This window comes from Platalea leucorodia, assembly GCF_965183815.1.
Source record: "Platalea leucorodia genome assembly, chromosome: Z".
NCBI lineage: Eukaryota > Metazoa > Chordata > Aves > Pelecaniformes > Threskiornithidae > Platalea > Platalea leucorodia.
This window is the reverse complement of record NC_138858.1, coordinates 28202997-28222562: the sequence shown is the minus strand read 5'-3', so window position 1 is coordinate 28222562 and position 19566 is coordinate 28202997. Positions and strand designations below refer to the sequence as shown.

Sequence of the window (19566 nt, the reverse complement as noted above, 5' to 3'; positions counted from 1 at the left end):
TCACCATTTTATACTCCTACTCTCAAACAGTACTTCACTTCAAGCCAAGGAGCTTTTAACACAAATTCCAAGTCAAATCCTTATAAGCTTTCTCCAATTTATGAGGGCACTCTCACCCCTCAACATTGTAAGAAGGAAACTTTCAAACAAAACTCTTAAGATATTTCATAAGTCAGAATATGTGAAGAGGTTTGCATTGGGGTTTTTTGCATTAACAGAAGTTTAAGGCTAGAGGTGGTCACACACGCAATCAGCAGGCTGAGTAGCAGGTTATAGAGTTGCAGAGTAGCTAAGGCTGGGAGGGACCTCTTGAGATTGACTGCTTTAAGCAGGGGGCTTGCACTACACAACTACAGCAGGTGTCCGAGGACCCCGTCCAAGTCAGGTTTTGAGTTTCTCCAAGGATGAAGACTCCACCACCTCTCTGGGCAACCTGATCCAGTGTTTGACCACTCTTAGGGTCTAAGATGTTTTATGTTTAAATAGAATTTCCTGCATTCCAGTTTGTGCCCACTGCCTCTTGTCCTGTCACTGGGCACCACTGAGAAGACTCTTGCTCCATCTTCTTTACCACCCCCCCCCTCCCCCCTGTATTTGTACACAAGGTAAGATCCTCCTGAGCCTTCTCTTCTCCAGGCTGAACAACTGCAGCTCTCTGCCTCTACCTATATTTTGTGCTATAAACACATGACTTGTTGGCTGAATAACACAATTGTTGCACTTAAGAGATTTTAATGTACCACACTTTAGGGAGCGTGTTACAGCATTTCTAGTTGGCCTGTCTATAGCAAACTACATTAATAACTGCTAAGTTAACATCGTCTGGCATAGCTGGTAAACAGCAGAATGCATGCTGTAACATTCAGAAGAGCCTATTCTACAGCTTTTTTTATTAAAAAGTCTGATGCACAAGCTAATGAAGTATAGGAAATTGTTTTAGTCAATAAAAGATTTTTCAATTAATAATCTTTAAGCTTTTAAAGCACGTTGGTAGCTGACAGATTGTAAAATGATGCTAGTTCCAGTGAACTGAACCACTTTAATACATGCCTTCTGTATACCAGAAAGGACTCAAATACTAAAAACCAAGAAAAAAAAAATAATCACAAAATATAAGTTTAATTACTACTTCAAAACATTTCAAAAGCAGCCAAGACAGTACTAAGAAAAAGGAAAAACTAACACTGTAACAAGACTTAAGTACAATACTCTAAAATAGCAACACATCTTTCGTAAGATTTATAAACAGGGTATCACTAGTTTAGAAAACATCTAACACCACATTTGTGAAAATAAATTTAGAAGTGCATCCTCTTGGAAATAACACTTTAGAATGGTCACTTAAACCAGAGAAGCTGAAGCTTAGACCTATATGTTGCTATGTTTAACTTAGTAGTGTTGATGACATTATAAAAGATCAATTTTATTACTGATATCCATGAAATAGTACAAAAAAAGCAAAAAATCAAGGTCAGACATCATTTCAAGTAAGTTAAAAGCACTTTTGAAATGACATGTATACGTTTTCATGTAAAGGGCTATGAAACGTGAGAACAGCAAACACAAATTCTACATGAAATTAAAATAGACCAAAAGAGAATGTGGGAGAAGCAAAGCAAATCCTGTTAAAAATTAACAAGCAGTACAAGAGAGACATTTGAACAAATGTTGGATTCAAATACAAAACCGTTTACCATTTAAGTGCAAGGCTGAAGTCACAAATTAATGTTCTTTAAACTCTATTCCTAGACTAAATAAAACTCAATACTGCTTTCACTGTACACATGTGGTTCCACAACATGTTGTAATAGCATTTGGTACAAACTTGTATAAAGTTGATGTTTTAATCAATGGTTGCTGGTGCAATAAGATCTTAAAAATTCTTTAAGAGTTTGATGGAAATAAGACAGACAGTTAACAGAAAAAAAAAAAAAAATCATCCAAGCCTAAAAAAACCGCTGGTTTTCCCAAGGCAAAACACTTCAGTCAATACAGTTGTCAGATATGTTCCCTTGCATTAATATAACAGAAGGTATGGACTATTAAACTACTGTTCCAATGGGACAATCAGTACAGCAACAAAAACTATTATTTAAAGTCAGTATTTGGATTTTGCTACTACACATTTGCTGCAAGATGACTCATGCCGAAGAATTTATTATAGAAATAAACTGCACCCTTTAGTTCAAAGTACTGCTGCGATCACAATTATAACAATGGCCAATTTTCAAGCCTGTACTGGTTATCGGAAGTGCTAATTGCACCCCAACTGCCCACAATCTGTACTTAACCGTCTGGCCATCAGCTACTATCTCGGGTCCCACAGATTTACAGAGGTATCTACTCAAGACTATACTTAAAGATGTGAATTTAAGTTCAGTATTTAAAACTGGCTCACTGAAATGAGATCAGAAATCTGATTGTTCTCAGCAGAAAGCAAGACTAATCTAATCTAATAATCTTGTTGTAATATTTATGTATTCAGTATGCAAATGTCTTAAAAGAAAGATATTAATCAAAATCAGTTCCAACTTAGCCATGAAAAGTAAAAGCCAGATGAGTGATATTACCTTCTCATGAATAATGTTTTCCAACCTCACAGGGAATACAAGCAATAAACATACATATCAAAAATCCACCTAGAAATAATTTAAATAACTGGGACTCACTTTTCATAAGCAAAAGAATCCTTAACTTTCTGAAAGTGATACATTTGTATCTATTGAAGTATTCGGCAGATTAATCTTCAGTAAAGCTTGCTTTAAAAATGGAAGATGAGTCACAATATACTGTATACAACCATCCTTTTTTAAGCCACCAACCCTGACAAATCCGAAATTCTTAGCAATGTAATAGATGTGTTTTCTAGCCACTCTTTTTTTTTTTACACAATAAACCTTAGCAGTAAAAAAGAAGCCAGACAGATGATAATAGAAATTTTGTCTCATGTGCTTTATAGAAAATGCTTCATTAGCTTTAGAAATGCTTAAGGTTCACTTGAATATGTTTACAATCATGGAAGATCTTGAACATTTATCAGTCATGGGGTTCATAAGGAGTACCTGTATGTACATTGATAGGAAGGTGCAGCTACGTGCAATAGTTCAAGAAACCCAGATTTAACTCAGTAATCCCATGCACCCGAAATCTAATGTTTATGTAATACACTTTTCTTAAAAACTGCACCCTTTTTTTTCTGTAAGCTGCTCTTAACAGATTAAAAAGGAGCATGGTACTTCATCAGCTGAAAGAAATAGTACAAATATATCTTCTACATTTAAAATATCTCATCAATACAGTTAAACTGTATAAGCATAAAATTCAAAACCAGATTCTTCTATTAGCTTCACAGAGGGATAAAAGCTAAGACAGCATTGCAATTATTTAAGTGAACCTTGTACTCAGAAGTCTTGAACAGCAATTTCTAGATACCTCTATTTTTGAGACACTGTGGGAGACTAGTTCACTCATCTTAGCAAAGGCATATAGCAGGACAAATTGTGGTGCGATTTCCTTTTCCTAGAACCATTGTTCTTTCTTATTCCTGAGGTTTTAACCCATTACAAAAGGAGCTTCATTTATTGAAAGAAACACATAGCAAACTAAGGAGCAACTTACTGTATGTGCTACAAACTAAATTAAATAATATGGTTTGCCAGGGGAACCTCTGAAGGGAGACATGCATGAAAAGCCTGTTTTTATTTCTATTTGCATACAGCAAAGTTTGGTTGCTGCTTTTAAGAAAAGCTGTGAACTGGGAAGCTATCATCCCAGAGTTCATACTCAAGTTAGAAAAAGAAAGTGGGAATCAGAAGTATTTGCAAGCAATCACCTACTAACTCCCAAAAACACAGAAGTTTGGCAAACAAGCATTTGCTGCAACACCCACTAATATTCACACTAATGAATGTCACAACCACCTGAAATGCCAGCACTCACAGGAGTCACACACCTGGCAGACACAACATTTTAATAGTTACCCCACAGCACCAGCCAAGTATTTGGAAAACACGAAGCACCACTTCCATTCACACCAAAACGAGATCAAAAGTTCTCATATCCTTTTCCTGTAATGTAACAAGTAACCAAGTATCCACTCAACACATGCAAGTAGTTAGGAAGGCAGTTCAAACGATTCCGTATATATGTACTGGAGTCTACACTCTGGAAAAACTTGGGCTTACCAAGATGCTTGCTTTAGAAGCTACAAATAGTTTACTGTGTAGGCATCTCTTAATCGTCACATAAAGAACTTCATTATCAGAGTGCGCTATGGCAGATATTGCGCTGTGTTTCTACTGACTCAGCTGTTTCAAGTGATTCTTATGAAAGACAGATGCTGCTTATGTTGTTTTGATCTACTGAGTTATACCTTCTTGTGTGTTTTGAGAACTAGAATCACAGAATCTTACATTCTTTTAATCTCATCTCATAAGATCTATGGGGAGGGAACAAGAAGCGAGGAAGGATTTTTTTTGTTCTGCTTCTCTCCACAGTAGAGAACACAAAGTTACTTAGAAAAATGCTAGAGTGATGTCTGGCCTCATGGAAGTCTATGGGAATTTAAGGGACCCTGATAGGGCCAGGATTGCATGCTGCATTTTTCTTCCACAACTGCTACCTCAAATATGCAAACAGTTCCCTTTGCTAGCACAACTGTATTTATTCAGCATGTATCCTTTATAAAAGGAGGAGACTGGCTGTTAACTTTCATACTTTGATGAAGCTCAATGTCTAGTGGTTAAAAATTCAAGAAAACTTGAGGAAAGGTGATGAATCCCAAGAGGAAGTCCAATCCAGAATTTTAAGCGTGTCCTGTGTCCCATATGGTTTAGTTACACCCTAGTGTTTTACACAAAATAATAAATTTCTTATAAATAGATGAATTAACAATCAATATTTCACTTTTAAGCTGGCTTTCCTTTTTTCTTGGGTGGACCTTTGTAGCCTTTGGCCTTTCTTCGCAAGTTTCTCCGATCTACAATGGGTACCTCAATTTCTGCTTCCTCAGAGCTGCTGTCAGCAGCCCGCTCCGCTGCTGTCTGCGTGTACTGATCCATCTGCTCAGCAGACTCTTCTGAGTGCTCTTCCAACTGGTTCTTCTGTCCGTCCTGTCCAGAAGGCTGCTGAAAAGAAACACCCTCAAGTTCAACCACTATCAAAGAGCTCTGACTCAAGGCAACAGGGGCCTCCTGTGAATTGTGCCCTGCTTCCTCACTTGGCTCTTCCAGTGAGGAAGCTGTTTTGGGCGATACGTTTTCAGAAACCGATTCTTCTGCTGCTTCAGTTACCATAGAGTTGGGCAGGCCATTGTCAGAGGGCTCTTCCTTCGATGCTGAAGCAGCTGCATTTTCAGTGGTCTTTTCAGATTCTTGCTGTTCTTCAGTGCCTTCCTTCTCTACTGACGTACTTTCTTCAGTCAGCATTTCTGAATCATTTGCATTTAGAACCTGCAGGGGGGAGGGCAAAGGTGCCAAAACAACCAAAGGGCCAATTAATTGAAGATACAAGAGGCTGAACAACTACCGTCCCTAGCTAGCAACCTCAGAGGATATTTTGGCATTCACCAGTTTTTAATACTACATGTAGAGTCAACAAACCAGTCCTTTCCTCCTTTTTGCATGAGACTATTTTGTGAACTGCATTTGATATCCAGAGTTGCTCTCCTATTTCGAAATTATTCAAAGGATTATTCAGGGACAGTAAAAACATTCTGAAATTAATCCCGGGGGAAAAAAAAATTATTTTGGACATATAAAATTACCATTTTGCTAGCATTTAACAATCTGCTTTTGCACTGTAAACAAAAACCGGTAAAATCTGTGTCCTACAAGGGTATTTTACCAGTAATTAAGTGCTTCTACACTTCATCAGGGCAGAATTACTATATAAAATAAGGATGTGGCTTTTTACTCATATCCAACTAATAGTATAGTGAGAAAGAGATGTTTCATTACTGCCAAGGCAAACTGGAGAAACGTATCTTTCTTTTTAGTGCCACATGGATATATGCCCCACTTCTGCATATTAAAACAGAAACGTTAGTATATTCTGTTTATAGATTTACATCATCTGGCCTAGTAATCACTTCTCCCAAGAATTTCATGTGATGCTAGGGTCTGCTTTCTATCTGTTACTTAACAAAAGAAAAAACAGCAAAATATGTACATTCTGAAGGAAAGATTACTCCACATTTTGCTTCAATTCTCTTACCTTCTCTGATACAGTGTCTTCTGAAGGTTTTGCCGGAGACTCAAGGATTAATGGAACAAACAGTGTTAAGGGTTCTTCTCCTTGACTCTCAGACTGCAGTTTTGATTCACCACTTGAAACTTCATTTGCTGTTTCCTCTTCAGCCATAAGCGAAGTCTTACCAGCTTCTTCTGTTACCTCACCATTAAGAGGTTCTGATGGAGTTTCCTAAAACAAACAAACAAAAAACAACAACAAAAAAAAACATTTCTAAGTCAAGATTATGCCCAGCCATTGCTGCCCAACACTAGTGGGTCTATCTGTGATCTAAATTTGCAGCTTAAGGCGAGAAGCAGATAGCTTGGGTACCTAGAAATGTGTACTAAGATGGCAGAGCTTAGTGCAGAGTAGCTAACTTAACCAGTGTATTAGGTTGGTGTCGTTACCTGCACTAAATTTCTGACCATAGCTTACACTGTTAGGAGCCAAGCAGTTTTTATGCATCTCAGAAGCATACATGCTGCAGTCATTCCTTGAACCCAACATAGTATAAGATCCACTTTCTCACCTATCAGTAAGAACATAAAACCCTGGAGGCATCATTAGGCACAAAGGGTACTCACAGATTTAAATTCAAGCTGTTAACAAGTTGTAGATAAAAGCTGCAGTTAAACATCAAAGCAGGCAAGCTTTAAGTGGAGAAGTAAAAAGAGTCAACAGTAGTCACTGAAGCATACCAGCTACTCGCTTCTTCAAAGCAGCTTTTTTTTTTTTTTTTCTTTAAATTAGAGATACTGGATCAGATCTTGACATTACTCCAGTTCTCTGGAATATTTGAGTAGGAGAAATCAATTAAGAAAATTAAGTTGGCAGACAAGGTAGAAATTCACCTGACTGAAGATCCTATGAACTCTGTTGTTTAAAATAAATATAATGGAATATTCCCTGAAACTAATTCTACACTAGCCTTAGCTTCTCAGATACACTTCTCAACAAAGCATCAGTGCGAAAATCAAAGAGTTGATAGTCACATGGATTAAGGCAGCAAGGACCGTATTTAACAGAAACTGTAGCTGTATTCCAAACTTATCTGCTATCGCTATCACATCCAGCTCACCTCCTTCTCACTCCATTTCTCAGGGGGTGATACATGTAGCTCCACTTCTGATACAGACTGGCCCTCATTTTCAGCAATCGTTTCCTCATTTGTTTGAACAATCATTTCCTCATTTGTTTCAACAGTACTCTCCTCAAGTACTTCTAAGTCTTCAGAACTTTCAGCTGTGCGTGCAGGAAGTTCCAGCCTGCAGCAGGTATTAAGATATATCCTTTAATCCTTTAGATTAATACATAATTTTGGTGATCTCAGAAGGGAAATTCTTTCATGACCAATTATAAAGTGCTGTATTACATGCTTGCCATAGGAAATAAGAATCCAGAAAACTAAATACATCTGAAAATGGCTAAGTCATTAGGAAAAAAAAAAAAATCAACTGGGGAAAATTGCTTTGGCAATTATAAAATGAAGACATCTATCTCACTTCCATTTTATGGGAATAAAAGTCAGAAATTTGTTCAAGTTTGTTATTTTAAATTTAGAAAGCAGTAATCCATTACATATTTGGAAGCCACAAAGGGGTGTAAAAGGATGCAACTTCAACCACCCTGACTGTGGCAACAGTTTAAAATTATGGAGTTATAAGAGCAAATACATTTGTATAATCATTGAAAATATATATATATATATATATATTACAAAGACCATGACTGGAGAAGAACTCAAGGCAATAAACACATCATGGCTGAAGAAGATTCAATCAGCTGGAGATTAAACTAGCAAATAGGTAGAGATGAAGCTCTGATGCACCTGATGGGTAGTAACACTATCTCAAACACTCAGTTCTCATTTTTGAGATGATAAAACTTAGATGAACTGGAAGTATTAGACATAAGCAAAGAAAAAAAGTACATGCAATATATTTGAAGGAGGCTGCTTCACGATCTCATAGTAAAGGCAGTACTGGAGGGTTTTAGATCAGGGTGCCAGGCTTGAGATGAAGGCACTGAATAGTGCCTCAATATTCAATAACAGGCTAGTCCTCTCACATACCAACTAGCCAATTATTTGTAGTAACAGGGCAAAAAATTTCTCAAGCTGTGGCGGCATCAAACCATAGCATTTGGCCTGTCTGAACCTGCTTAGGGCAGCACACTGACAGCACAGGACAGCAGTGCTGGATCTCTGTAGTTCCACAGAGCAATTTAAACACAAAAATTAGGCTGTGTCTAGCTGAAGACCTCTTGCTTCTCATGAAAAAAACCCAAACCAAGTAATTTTGTTTAAAGAAACCCAGTGGAACAAGTTTGAGGGATTTCCTGGAAAATAATCAGGTTATCTTCAGTTCCTCAAAAGAGGTATTTGAGGTTGCAGTGTTTTTTTTGGAAGCGAATGAGAGAGGGAGAGACAGACACGGGGTGGGAGGGTGGCAGTGTGTGTCTATGAGTGTATGTATACTCACACACAGGAAGGGGGAGGAAGGCACAATTAATTAATTTATTTATTTAAAATAGCCACAGTTCTGCTTTCTGGATGTAAGCCAGTGCAAATTAGTACTTCAGGCCCTGTCTTGTATGAATTGTTATGGCACAGAAGTGGTACAATTCTTCACATCCCCATTTGACAATTATTGCACAGGATAGCATCTTTTAAACTGAAGACAAGTTTTTCTTTCCCGGGATATAAGTTTGGATACTATGTTTTTAAGTCAGAATTTGTCTAAACAAAGGGCTTTACTCTGAAGACAGGTGCTCCCTATAACTCCTTTGTTATTAAGTGGCAAGCAGTAACCAGCTCCCTAACTAAACAGTCAGACTTTATTTTACTGCAATATGCCACCATAACAAGAGGTCAGGAAGGGACACCTCACCAAAGATCACACATAGCATTGTGGATACGTGTCCAGTTATTATCGTAAGAAACTATGCTGTATGAATACACATATTTTTACCTTCACACAGACTCAGTTATAACAGAACACCCTCAGCCCTCACTGTTTTCTTACTGTTATTTCCAGTATCTGCCAAGCTTTAGGAGACACTACATTTTGGTGCAATCACTCTTCAGGTGATGTCCCAATTTTCTTTCTCACATCAGGCTTTATTTTTAGTAATCTTAAAATCAAGCAACTAAAGTAGGAAGAAAGGAGAAGAAATACCAAGTAGTACACTGTGAGACACTGACATAGTTTATGACTGCCCAAGCAACAAAATAAGACATCAGTAAAATATGGGGCTCCTCTACCTGTTTTCTGACACATGAAGAGCATTTTCCTCATCTCTTTGGGAAGTTTCAGGTTCAGATTCCTGGCTATTCTTTCCTATCCTGGGACGTTTTAAATGACTGCTTCGTGTCCGAATGGAAATGGGAGCTATGTAAGGGTCTTAGGGAAAAAAAAACAAACAAAAAAACCAAAAACAAACAAACAAAAAAGAAAACCACAAAATAAATGCAAGTGAACAAATGCAGTTTAAGATCTGCATATAATTTTTCCCCCTAATATTTCATTAAAGAAACTGAGTGCAAATAAACCAGCATTTCATTGTGGTACTTTTTTTTCTGAATACACATGCATAATATCTTTACCAAGACTCATAACAATTTTATCCAAAATCCTCTGAAAGGTTTATGAGTTGAGCCTCAGCACCTTAAAGGAAGGCATGTTTTTACAAACTGTGCAGATGCATAGGCTAAGATTGAAAGCAGTAGAAGAGGCTGCTAACCTATTAATCCACAGTAATCACAATACCGATAATCAAGGTTATTCTTACCTTCAGATGTGCTTGCATGGACATCTATTGATTCTTTACGTTTTTGAGAGTCAGCCTGTGAAGCAAAAGCAAAGCTAATGTTACTCCAAAAACTTCTGAATTGACTGAAATACCTTCATCTCCCTATCTGTGGTTGCATCTTTCTAAAGCACTATTTCATAGTAATGATGCTACGGAAGAGCAGCTACAACCATTTAAGATACCTACATGTATCTCTCAACAGATTTTTTTTTTTAAATCATCTTTATTACAAGGATGAATATTTTTCCCTGCATTTTACTTCTGGTCTCAACATAGAAGATAAGACTTGAAAGTAACCATTCATTATAAACAACACTACCAAGTTTTTTTTTTCCTAACCATTCCATTTGTAACTTTCTGCAAGTTAGCTGAGGACTCAGTGGTCAAGCACTTGATACTCTGAAGTGGGTACAAGCTGCACGCAAGTAAAAGTTATGCACATTGCTCTTAGCTGCTGGAAGTAATCTAGAACTGGCAATAACCAGCATCCAGGTGTTGTGCCACCTTTCCAGCCTCACTTCTAGTACTACCCAAGAAGGCCAGCAAAAAGTAGCCATATCTACATTCTGCTACTTGAAATCGTTTCAAGTAGGTTTTACATACCTAAGTACTTGTAGACTAATGACAAATTATTCTAGCATCAAAACACACAAAATAAGGAACACTAAGTGAAAGGTAAAAATGTTGAGGAATGTTTTTTCTTGCTTTGGGGAAATGTGGGGTATTTTATTTTGTTTGGTGGCCCAACAGTTTTCAAAGCATTGCAGATATGCTTATAAATAGCACAGGTGCCAAGAAGAGAGCTGTCAGCAATGCTACCAAGCTACGAGGAGTTGAAGCGCTTCAGCATCTACCGTCTTCCTCTTCTGGCAGAAGGCAAGAGACAGGGCTTGAGTTCTTAACTCACAGCAACAAAAATCATAGGAACTACTATCGCTCTGCTATTTTCTCCAAGCATATCCATACAGCTCTACAACCAAAATATGCATTTTTTAGATCATTTTGCTGATATGATCATTATTGGAATCTGAATCTAGAACTCAATGATGATCCTCAAGACGCTGCTACAAATGAAAGACAACTAAGAGTTGTTGCTTCTGGTCATGTAGAGACTAAAATCCCCACTATTTTGCTGTCAAGTTTTGCTTAGGGAAATTCTAATTTCCTCAACTGGGCAAAGGGACATTTGACTTACATTTCAAATCTAAAGTTTAGATATTAATAGCTAAGAGTATCAATGTAGCCATTATTTCCTATTTTTAATTAAAGCATTGACTTCTATGAGAGCATGGTCATGTCAATACTACGGACAGTCCTGAAGCACACAAATCCATGCTCACTGTATTTGGTGCTATAAGTTATTATCAAGCACATTCTGTGTGGCCTCAGAACATGAGATAGAGAAACAGCTTCATATTATTCAAAGGCACAAATATATTCATGACCACATATCCATATATAGCTGGAATCTGTCGATATTTCAAATACGTACAAAGAAAGCTACAGTTCTTCTATGTGGACAATGTACAACTCTCAAAGCAAACTAAACACTTTCCCTGGTATTGAACTGTGATGTGAATGTGCACTTCTATAAACACTTTTCCTCATTTTCTGCAGTCTTACGATGACTCTACTGTTCAACAGCATTTCTAGACGGTTTAATCTCAGAGCCAGTTGAAATACTCTCCCTTCTCTAATCTGCTAGCAAACAGCTCAAATTATAGACCCTTACAGCTGTGGCACAGACCCTCTACATTCATGGGGACATCCGAACCTAACCCCTGCAATAAAAAAAAAAAAAAAAAAAAGATATTTTTAACCCCAGCTTAGTCATCGGTGTTACATCAGTGGGAAGCATAATATCCACCCAAAAAGTAATAAAAGCATGTGTCTTTTATACATAGCGCCGACGTGAGCCAATTCAATTACAACGAGATGGACAAAGAGCATTTCTCACACCTTTTTTTTAGTAACAAAGCAATCAAAAAAAGAGGTAACAGTCTGTGTACCTACATTTAGCTGTGTTTCTAGTTCAGTCTTCTGTCCACTTGCTTCAGATACTGCTCCAGACTGCCGAAAGTGATCGTCTGCTTGGAAACTCTTATTTTCTTTCTGTGAGGCCTCTGTTAAGATTCAAAAGAGGAAACAGGGAAATGCAAAATTATAGTACCTTTATGTAACAATTAACCATTCCAAATATGATCTCACAGATCTCAGGACAAGTGAAAATCTTTCTGCTAGTTTCCATGGGCCATGCTCACAGAAGGCACTGTTGTACTTGTAGAGTGTTCAACTTTTACAAATTGTCAGAAAACAACAAAACAAAGCATCCATACCTGCAATTTTGAGCTTTTCCCTTTGCAATATAGACATAACACATGTTCTCTGGTACCAATGTCCTGCTCCCTCCACTTCCCACAAAAGGTTATAATCCCCAGGGTACTTCTCAAGATACTGCTTACAAGCTGAACAAACATAAGAAAAAAACCACTATATTATATATACACTATATACTTGGCTGTACCTCAGTTTTTAAAGTTTATCTGAAATCAAATTAATTTGCCATCTTCCATCACACACATAAACTATCACAGAAAGAATCATTCAACAAAACAGTAAAGTCTGAAGTAAACATAATATTGCTTTACCCTACTCATCCTTCTCAATAAATCCTTTCTCCAGGTTTAAACACTTTCCTTTATTATCTTAAACTGCAAACAAAGATGGATGGGATTTTCTTCTTTTTCTCTGAGCACCCACTTGAGAGTTTTACAGCTTCACTGGTCACTGTCCCTGCCAATCACAAGACGCAACCCAGGATGGAAGGGTTCTTAGGCAGAGGATATAGTCAAGTGATTTTTGTCATCCCATGTTATTACAGGCACTCGTGAAAAGCACTCTTTGAGAATGTGAACATGTTACCGTTGCATGGTTTATCACCACTCACTGTTCATTTCTGGAATATTTTTTTCCTCTTCTGTCCCTCCATCTCTTTTCTTCCAATACACATACTAAACATCCATGTGGAAAGGCATGCCTTGACATTATTCTGTAGTAGCTACCGGGAAAACTACCGTTTTTCACCGTTTCATTATTAACACGTAATCTCACTGGACAAGATCCCTGCCGTATCACTCCTTGACAAGGGAAATGGATTAGTCATTAAATTCTGCTCAGGACAGTTTGCTGGTTGAAGCCTAACAAACCAGGTCTAGTCAGATCCAACAACAGACAGTGGTATTTGGAAAAGCTGAAAATTTCCAGTGGCTAAGAAGGCCAGATGAAAATGTTCATAGAAGGAAGTCTGGCAGATGGCCTAAGAGTAGGACAATCCTTGAGAAACAGGGCAAAGGAAATGTGCTTCTTCCCTGAACACAGTCCCAAGAAATATCGTTTCCAGAATGCATGCCATTTCCTAGATGACATAACCCTCTTGGGTTGCTAATGGAAGAGCCATAACTGTTTTCCTTGTACATTAGGACTGTGCCTTCTTACAGCCAAGTTAAAACATAACCTAGTATGTCCATTTGGTCAGAAGTTCTGAGAAAGCATGAATTAAATGACCTTGTGAGGCTTAGGTATGAGCCAGAAAAAGGTGCTACAAAGAAGATACGCATTAGATCACACAGAGAAACACCTCAGCCCTTTTTGGAGGCTTGGAGGGGACACAGTGATAAACTTCACACTAGCAGAAAGCCAATGGAGATCCAATATCTAATCTCATGTAGAGGATTAAAAATCTAATCAGGAACTACCTCACTATCTTAAACAAATCAGGATTTTTAGCCTTCACTGAAAAGCAGAACAGTTAATACAGAAACTGAGGATGCAGCCACAAGCATGGAGCTTGAATGACAGCACGCATTTGGACATGTAAAGAAAGCACAAAGATCAGAAGAATAAATTAAAGAGCTTGCCTGTGTACACGAAGGATGACAGCGGGTATCGTAGGCCAAGACGGTCTTCAGTAAAGGAATCCACAAAGTCTTCCAACATGATTAGCCCAGAGTCTTTCCCACGATGTTTCTTTCTTACAAACATTGTGTCTAGCACTGGCAGCAGATAAGTCTGACTACGATAAGAGCTACAAACACTTCCTGCAATAACAGGAGGGGAAAAAATATCCATCAGTACCTCAGCATTGACATGCTGCAGCATGGATTTTAGCGTATTCAAATAAAGACTAATATAATTTACAAAAATTATACCAAACTATATAATTGTAAGTCATATAAAATTATATTAAAATAATAAAAATAATTTATAATGTTCATTAAAAATAAATAATTGCTATCAGCCATTTATTGGCTTCTTGGGAGAGCTTCATAATGTTGCCAAGACATATCAATAGATTAATATGTTAGAAAGAGTCTGTAATACCAGAAAAGAATAGCAGAGATAGAGAGGAAAGGCTCACTTTGAAATCTCACTATAAAAATCCACAGGAAAACTATACTAAAAATGAAGTTGAAAGAGGGAGGAGGATCAAGGAGACAATAAAATTCTTGACTTGCACTCTTATGTGGATTACATCACTCCTCAGGACAAATATGAAGACTATAACTCAGCTCTTGTTTAAAGACTGAAACAGTAATTCCACAAAATATCCTAGGACACTATACACTGGAATTCTCCCTTAAACAACACATTATTCATAATTAAACAAAGATGAAACAGACTGTCACAACACATAGGTACTTCAGTATAAGAGGATTCAAATGGTAGCTATGTTCTCAGTGGTGTCAAAAGGATACCATATAGTGGCATTAAGATATCCCATCAACTATTCAATCCATTTTCAGGCCGTCATTTTGTAAGTCAGCATGAACTACGCCAAAAAGTTGCCCTTTCCTCTAACAAGGCCAAAGAGAAGCATACAGCTGTCTATACAACATAGTTGCAACTTTGTACTTCTGAGACGAATGAACATACTTTTCTTTCTTCAAGCAAGGAAAATGTGGGCAGGAAGGTTACATTACCTGGCTACCCTTTGGGATACTAGTCAAGCTCCACCACTCTTTCCTAACCATCTGTTTCCAGAGCTGTCTTTCTCCACATAGACTACTCATTTGGAGAACGCAGCACACAATCAAATGTGGGTGAAATATTCATAATGCCTAAAAAGATTAGCCTTCAATGTTTGCTAACTCAAGTCAAGTAGATGAAAGGACATCACGAGAAATATAACAAGTGAGCATCAGTACAGCAAAACTTCAGTGCCACATAAAGAAGTGTCCCCATTCTAGACCAAAAATAGAATCACTACTCTAATTTCCAGCTTTATAAGGCCACAGCAAAGACCACTGGAATGTAAATACTACTTTGTGACCACCACATTACAGGAATTTTGACATTAAAAATAATACTGAGACTTACACAAATTATGCAATGCAGAATTTCTTTAAAAATAAAGAAAAAAAAAAACCACAAAAAGATAACAATCAGAACGAATTAGCTGGTTGCTTTCCTGTCTTGATTGCCAGACCAGAATAGGTCAGTGACCTAGACAGTCTACTATTTTATTTTTAACAGTTTGCAAAGGCATATATGTATGTCAGATGGAGGAAGTCTCCACCAAGTCTTCAGCACCATCATTAATCCTGAATTAGTTAACCCCCTTTAGAGATGAAACAAAAATGCCAGACTGTTTCTCCTTGATCCAAATATTGATATTCTACAAAGTGCTATCAACATGCTAAACAGTCTACCCAAATACTGTATTTTATTCAGCAAAAAATGAAAAATACAAATTCCAAAATAACTAAAGGGAAATTATAATGTTTTATAAAAAGAGAAAAACAACAGAAAGTCTGTAACACTAATAACAAACCTGTCACCTCAATTCTAATCTCTGAGGGAATGCATGCTTGGAAGGAATGGGAATCTCTTTGTTATCACCAGGTGTAGCTGAATCTTATACCTGTGAGCAAAGTTTCTATGCTGTCATGCTATAAAATGTTTAAGTGATAATCACATCTGATTCTACAATCATTTCAGACAAACAGGATCTCTGCATTCTGGAGCTATGTAAAAAAAAAAAACAAACCAACAAAAAAACCCAAAACAAAACAAAACAAAAAAACCCAAGTACAGCCCAATCCAACCGTAAACAATTGTTCCACAGAAAAAGGAAAAAAAAAAGCTTTTGGGTATATTTCATTTCTACAGTTTTAAATATATTTTGTTGAATATGAAGAAATCTAAGAACTTTCTTAGATTGCTAAAGCACGTAAGCATTTAAGCTAGAAATTTTAACAGCAATCTGACCTCTTATGATTTCAGGTAAACACCAACTCGTTAGGCCTGCAAGGCTTGTAAAGTCTACCAAATACAATATTCTTCAGATAAGCTCCCTATCTCCCCCTTTTTACTCCCCCAAATCCCACAATACTCAAGTGTTTTACCTGTAGGTTTAACAGAATAGAACCCAATAGCCTCTCCTTTTTTCCACATGATCTTAGCATAGTGATTGCTACCATGACAGAGAAATGGGATCTCATTTCTTCCCATTTCTTGCGTCCGATAGATAATTCGATTCAGAACATAGAGAACAACCCTCTCTCCAACAGACTTCACCTAAGAAAACACAGAAGAACATTTTAGAAGAGTGGTCAGATTAGTTAATACTCACACATCAGGGACCTTATTTTTCAAAGTTGCCAGTTAACACAGCTGCAGACAGAGTGAAGAGAAGCTGTAAGTGCTAAAGCAGGATGAAGCTCTGGGGTTTGTTTGAGGGAAGCCATAGCAATAGGTTATGTATAAAGCACTACCATAGACACAGGATATTTCACGACTTCCAATGTCACTCCTAATCCAATGGGTCAAAGCTGAGAGAAGTGCTGGGAGCAGGGTGCTGGGGGGACTGTTTCAATTTTAACTTAAAACTGGGTTTGGATTTAAGAAACATTCACCAAACACAATAGCAGTAGACCAGCCTCAGACTTCCCAGGCTAGCCAGTAACCGGAGTCCTACAAAGGAGAAATGATGATCCTCATAGGGTAGAAGGACTTGGCACACTCAGTCACTGCTGATAGAGTGGCAGGCAACAGGACATGATGCTGTGGAAGAACTAGCTACAACAGTTTCTGTGGCACGAAACAAGGAACTCAATATCCTTTTCTCTGTCCTGCAGCATTCCTTTTACATATGAAATTTAAGTTCACCACTACCCTACCCACTGTGAATGAAGAACAGAAGAACCATGCTGTCTTCCCAATGCCCAGAGTCATAACTACCCTACCTGTGAAAGATTCAGCCTTCCTGATTTAATCACCATCCTACCATTAAGAAGCACATGGAAAAATAAGGCTACCTGCCAAATTCTCTAGAGTAAATTAAAAAAAAATCCAAAAATAAAAAATGCTCAGATTCCATGAGGAGATATAAATTACACTCCTGGAAAAATATGGATTTCCAGTTTTGGAAAAAACAAAACTCCATGCTACATAGGTGTCAGTAACAGTAACAAAGATCAATAATGAGCAATAAAGCAGATACGAGGCAACTTACTTTCCCAAACCTCATGTGTTGCCACTGCAAGCCACCAGCTCCAACTCGCCTCTATCAAACAGATTCCCAACAATATTTTTAGCTTACTAGTCTCCTCATAAGACCAATAGGTACCGCTATGGTACAATGTGCTGCCTTACCAAGACGTTTCAGTACAACCAGACATATAATGTTCTAAAGAGTAAAAAAAACCCCTCTTAACATTTTTGACATCTAAATAGCTTACATATGAAGCTACTGTATGACAGTCACTCTTCCTCTAGACACTGTCTTCACAACCAAGTTCCCTTTCCCCTAGTGCCTATTCCTCTATTCTCATTGACCTTGCTTTTGGCTTGAGACAGCCAACTCATTTCAGAATGAAATGAAAACATGTAACATCTCACACACTAGCTATTGGCCATTACTTGCCATTATCTTGAAGGATAAGAATAATTGCTAGGTGAATGTTGGAGTGCTTTACCTGATGAAGCCCCTGTCTAGCAGGGACAGATGTTCTCACAATGTCATCAATTGACCACCACTGGTCAGCAAGATACAGGGCTACAGCTTGAAAGAAACAAGGGGAAATAAAAAGTTAGTGATTCTTACCATTCCGAAAGAAACATATTCATTAAAGCTGCTAAACAATTAGAAATAACACTTGTCTTAACCAAGTTAAGCATGTTCTAGTTGGCACTATATCAATGCAGCTCTTACTACCCTAGCACAACAAATGTGGTGATATACACCCCCCCCATACGCAATGCTCCCTAGTCCAAAACTTGTTTGAAAACTGAGAATAAAACCAAATGCAGATTTTGTGCAGTATGACATACAAGAACTGTTTTTCAGACATAAGCACTATCCTTCATCACTGTGCTCTATCACCTCCTTCCACTAAAAACAGGGCCTGCCAAGGGGAGTCTCATTCATATGTGTATTTTAGTTTTGGGTTGCTAATGGATATTGATACTGAAACTGTGCAAGCGTTAGGGAGTCAGATAAATGTAAAAAGGCTGATGGCCATGCGATTAGCAACCAGGAAGAGTTTGATCTATGGGCATTTGTGGCAAATTTGGCAACCATACATGGCATTAAATGGAAAGAGAAGGAGACATGGAGGACTGGAAGGGAAGGGAGAAAAAAAAAAAAAACCAAAAAACCCCAAAAACCCAAACAAAACCCAAAAATCAGTAAGATGGCATCTTAGCCAGAGCTATGTTAGGGCCTAAAGACAAATTTACACTTGATGCTGATCAATCACTCCTAATAAAGAGCATCTAAATTCCTGGGAAATTAACAGATTCTATGAATGCTCAATAAATTCCTTTTGGAGAGGTGAGGTGTACATAAAGAGATCAAGAGATACATCTTGTACTTGGATTCAGATGAGCGCCGTGTTATTTTGGTACGTATCTTCTGAATTCAATGGGTCCAGTTCTACTTTGATTAGTGTGCCAAGTTCTATCACTTGCGTATATGAATCCACAACAAAAATAATAGTATGGGAACAAGAACACAGTGAACAACAAATGCAGAAGTGGCAAAGTTATGAGCTACACTAGCATGGAATGAGCACGGGCCTGGTTACATATATTTGTCACAGAAAAAGAAACAGCAACACGGAGATTAAAATCTTAAAATGAAACCTGTGAGCGAGTCCCTTGGTGCAAACAAAGCAAGAACTTTGTGTGTCTGCTCTTCACCATAAAGAGGAACGAAGCCCACAGTTGACAAGCTAATAGGAATCTGAAACAAGAGTGTACAATACCTCAATATACTCTTGCTAAAACAACATTAGTAAAATATACAGAGAACGTTTAGCACGGTAAGCAAGACTAATGTGGAAAACTGAGTGCTTAACAGTTAACTGTAAAGGACAAGCATCACACCCCAGCCCTTACTTTAGAAGTTTCTTCCTAAAGACAGACTACATTATAAAGAGCTCTGACTCTCATGCTCTGGCAGATTTAGCGACAGTAATTTATACTGTTACAGCTCTCTGCTGTCAGCAGTTTGCATTTATGTGC

General features: G+C 37.7%; 1 protein-coding gene across 1 annotated transcript in view; it reads right to left on the bottom strand.

Moving 5' to 3' along the window:
- Positions 1-4907: 4907 nt before the first annotated feature.
- FAM169A (family with sequence similarity 169 member A) overlaps positions 4908-19566 on the bottom strand; it is a gene marked incomplete at both ends in the record, with an annotated part of 31521 nt that continues 16862 nt past the window's right edge. The window contains 11 exon segments of the mRNA XM_082337437.1: positions 4908-5450; positions 6214-6420; positions 7310-7496; positions 9494-9632; positions 10021-10075; positions 12055-12164; positions 12378-12506; positions 13959-14138; positions 16446-16617; positions 18018-18103; positions 19186-19285. Coding sequence (XP_082193563.1) covers positions 4908-5450; positions 6214-6420; positions 7310-7496; positions 9494-9632; positions 10021-10075; positions 12055-12164; positions 12378-12506; positions 13959-14138; positions 16446-16617; positions 18018-18103; positions 19186-19285 — 1908 coding nt within the window.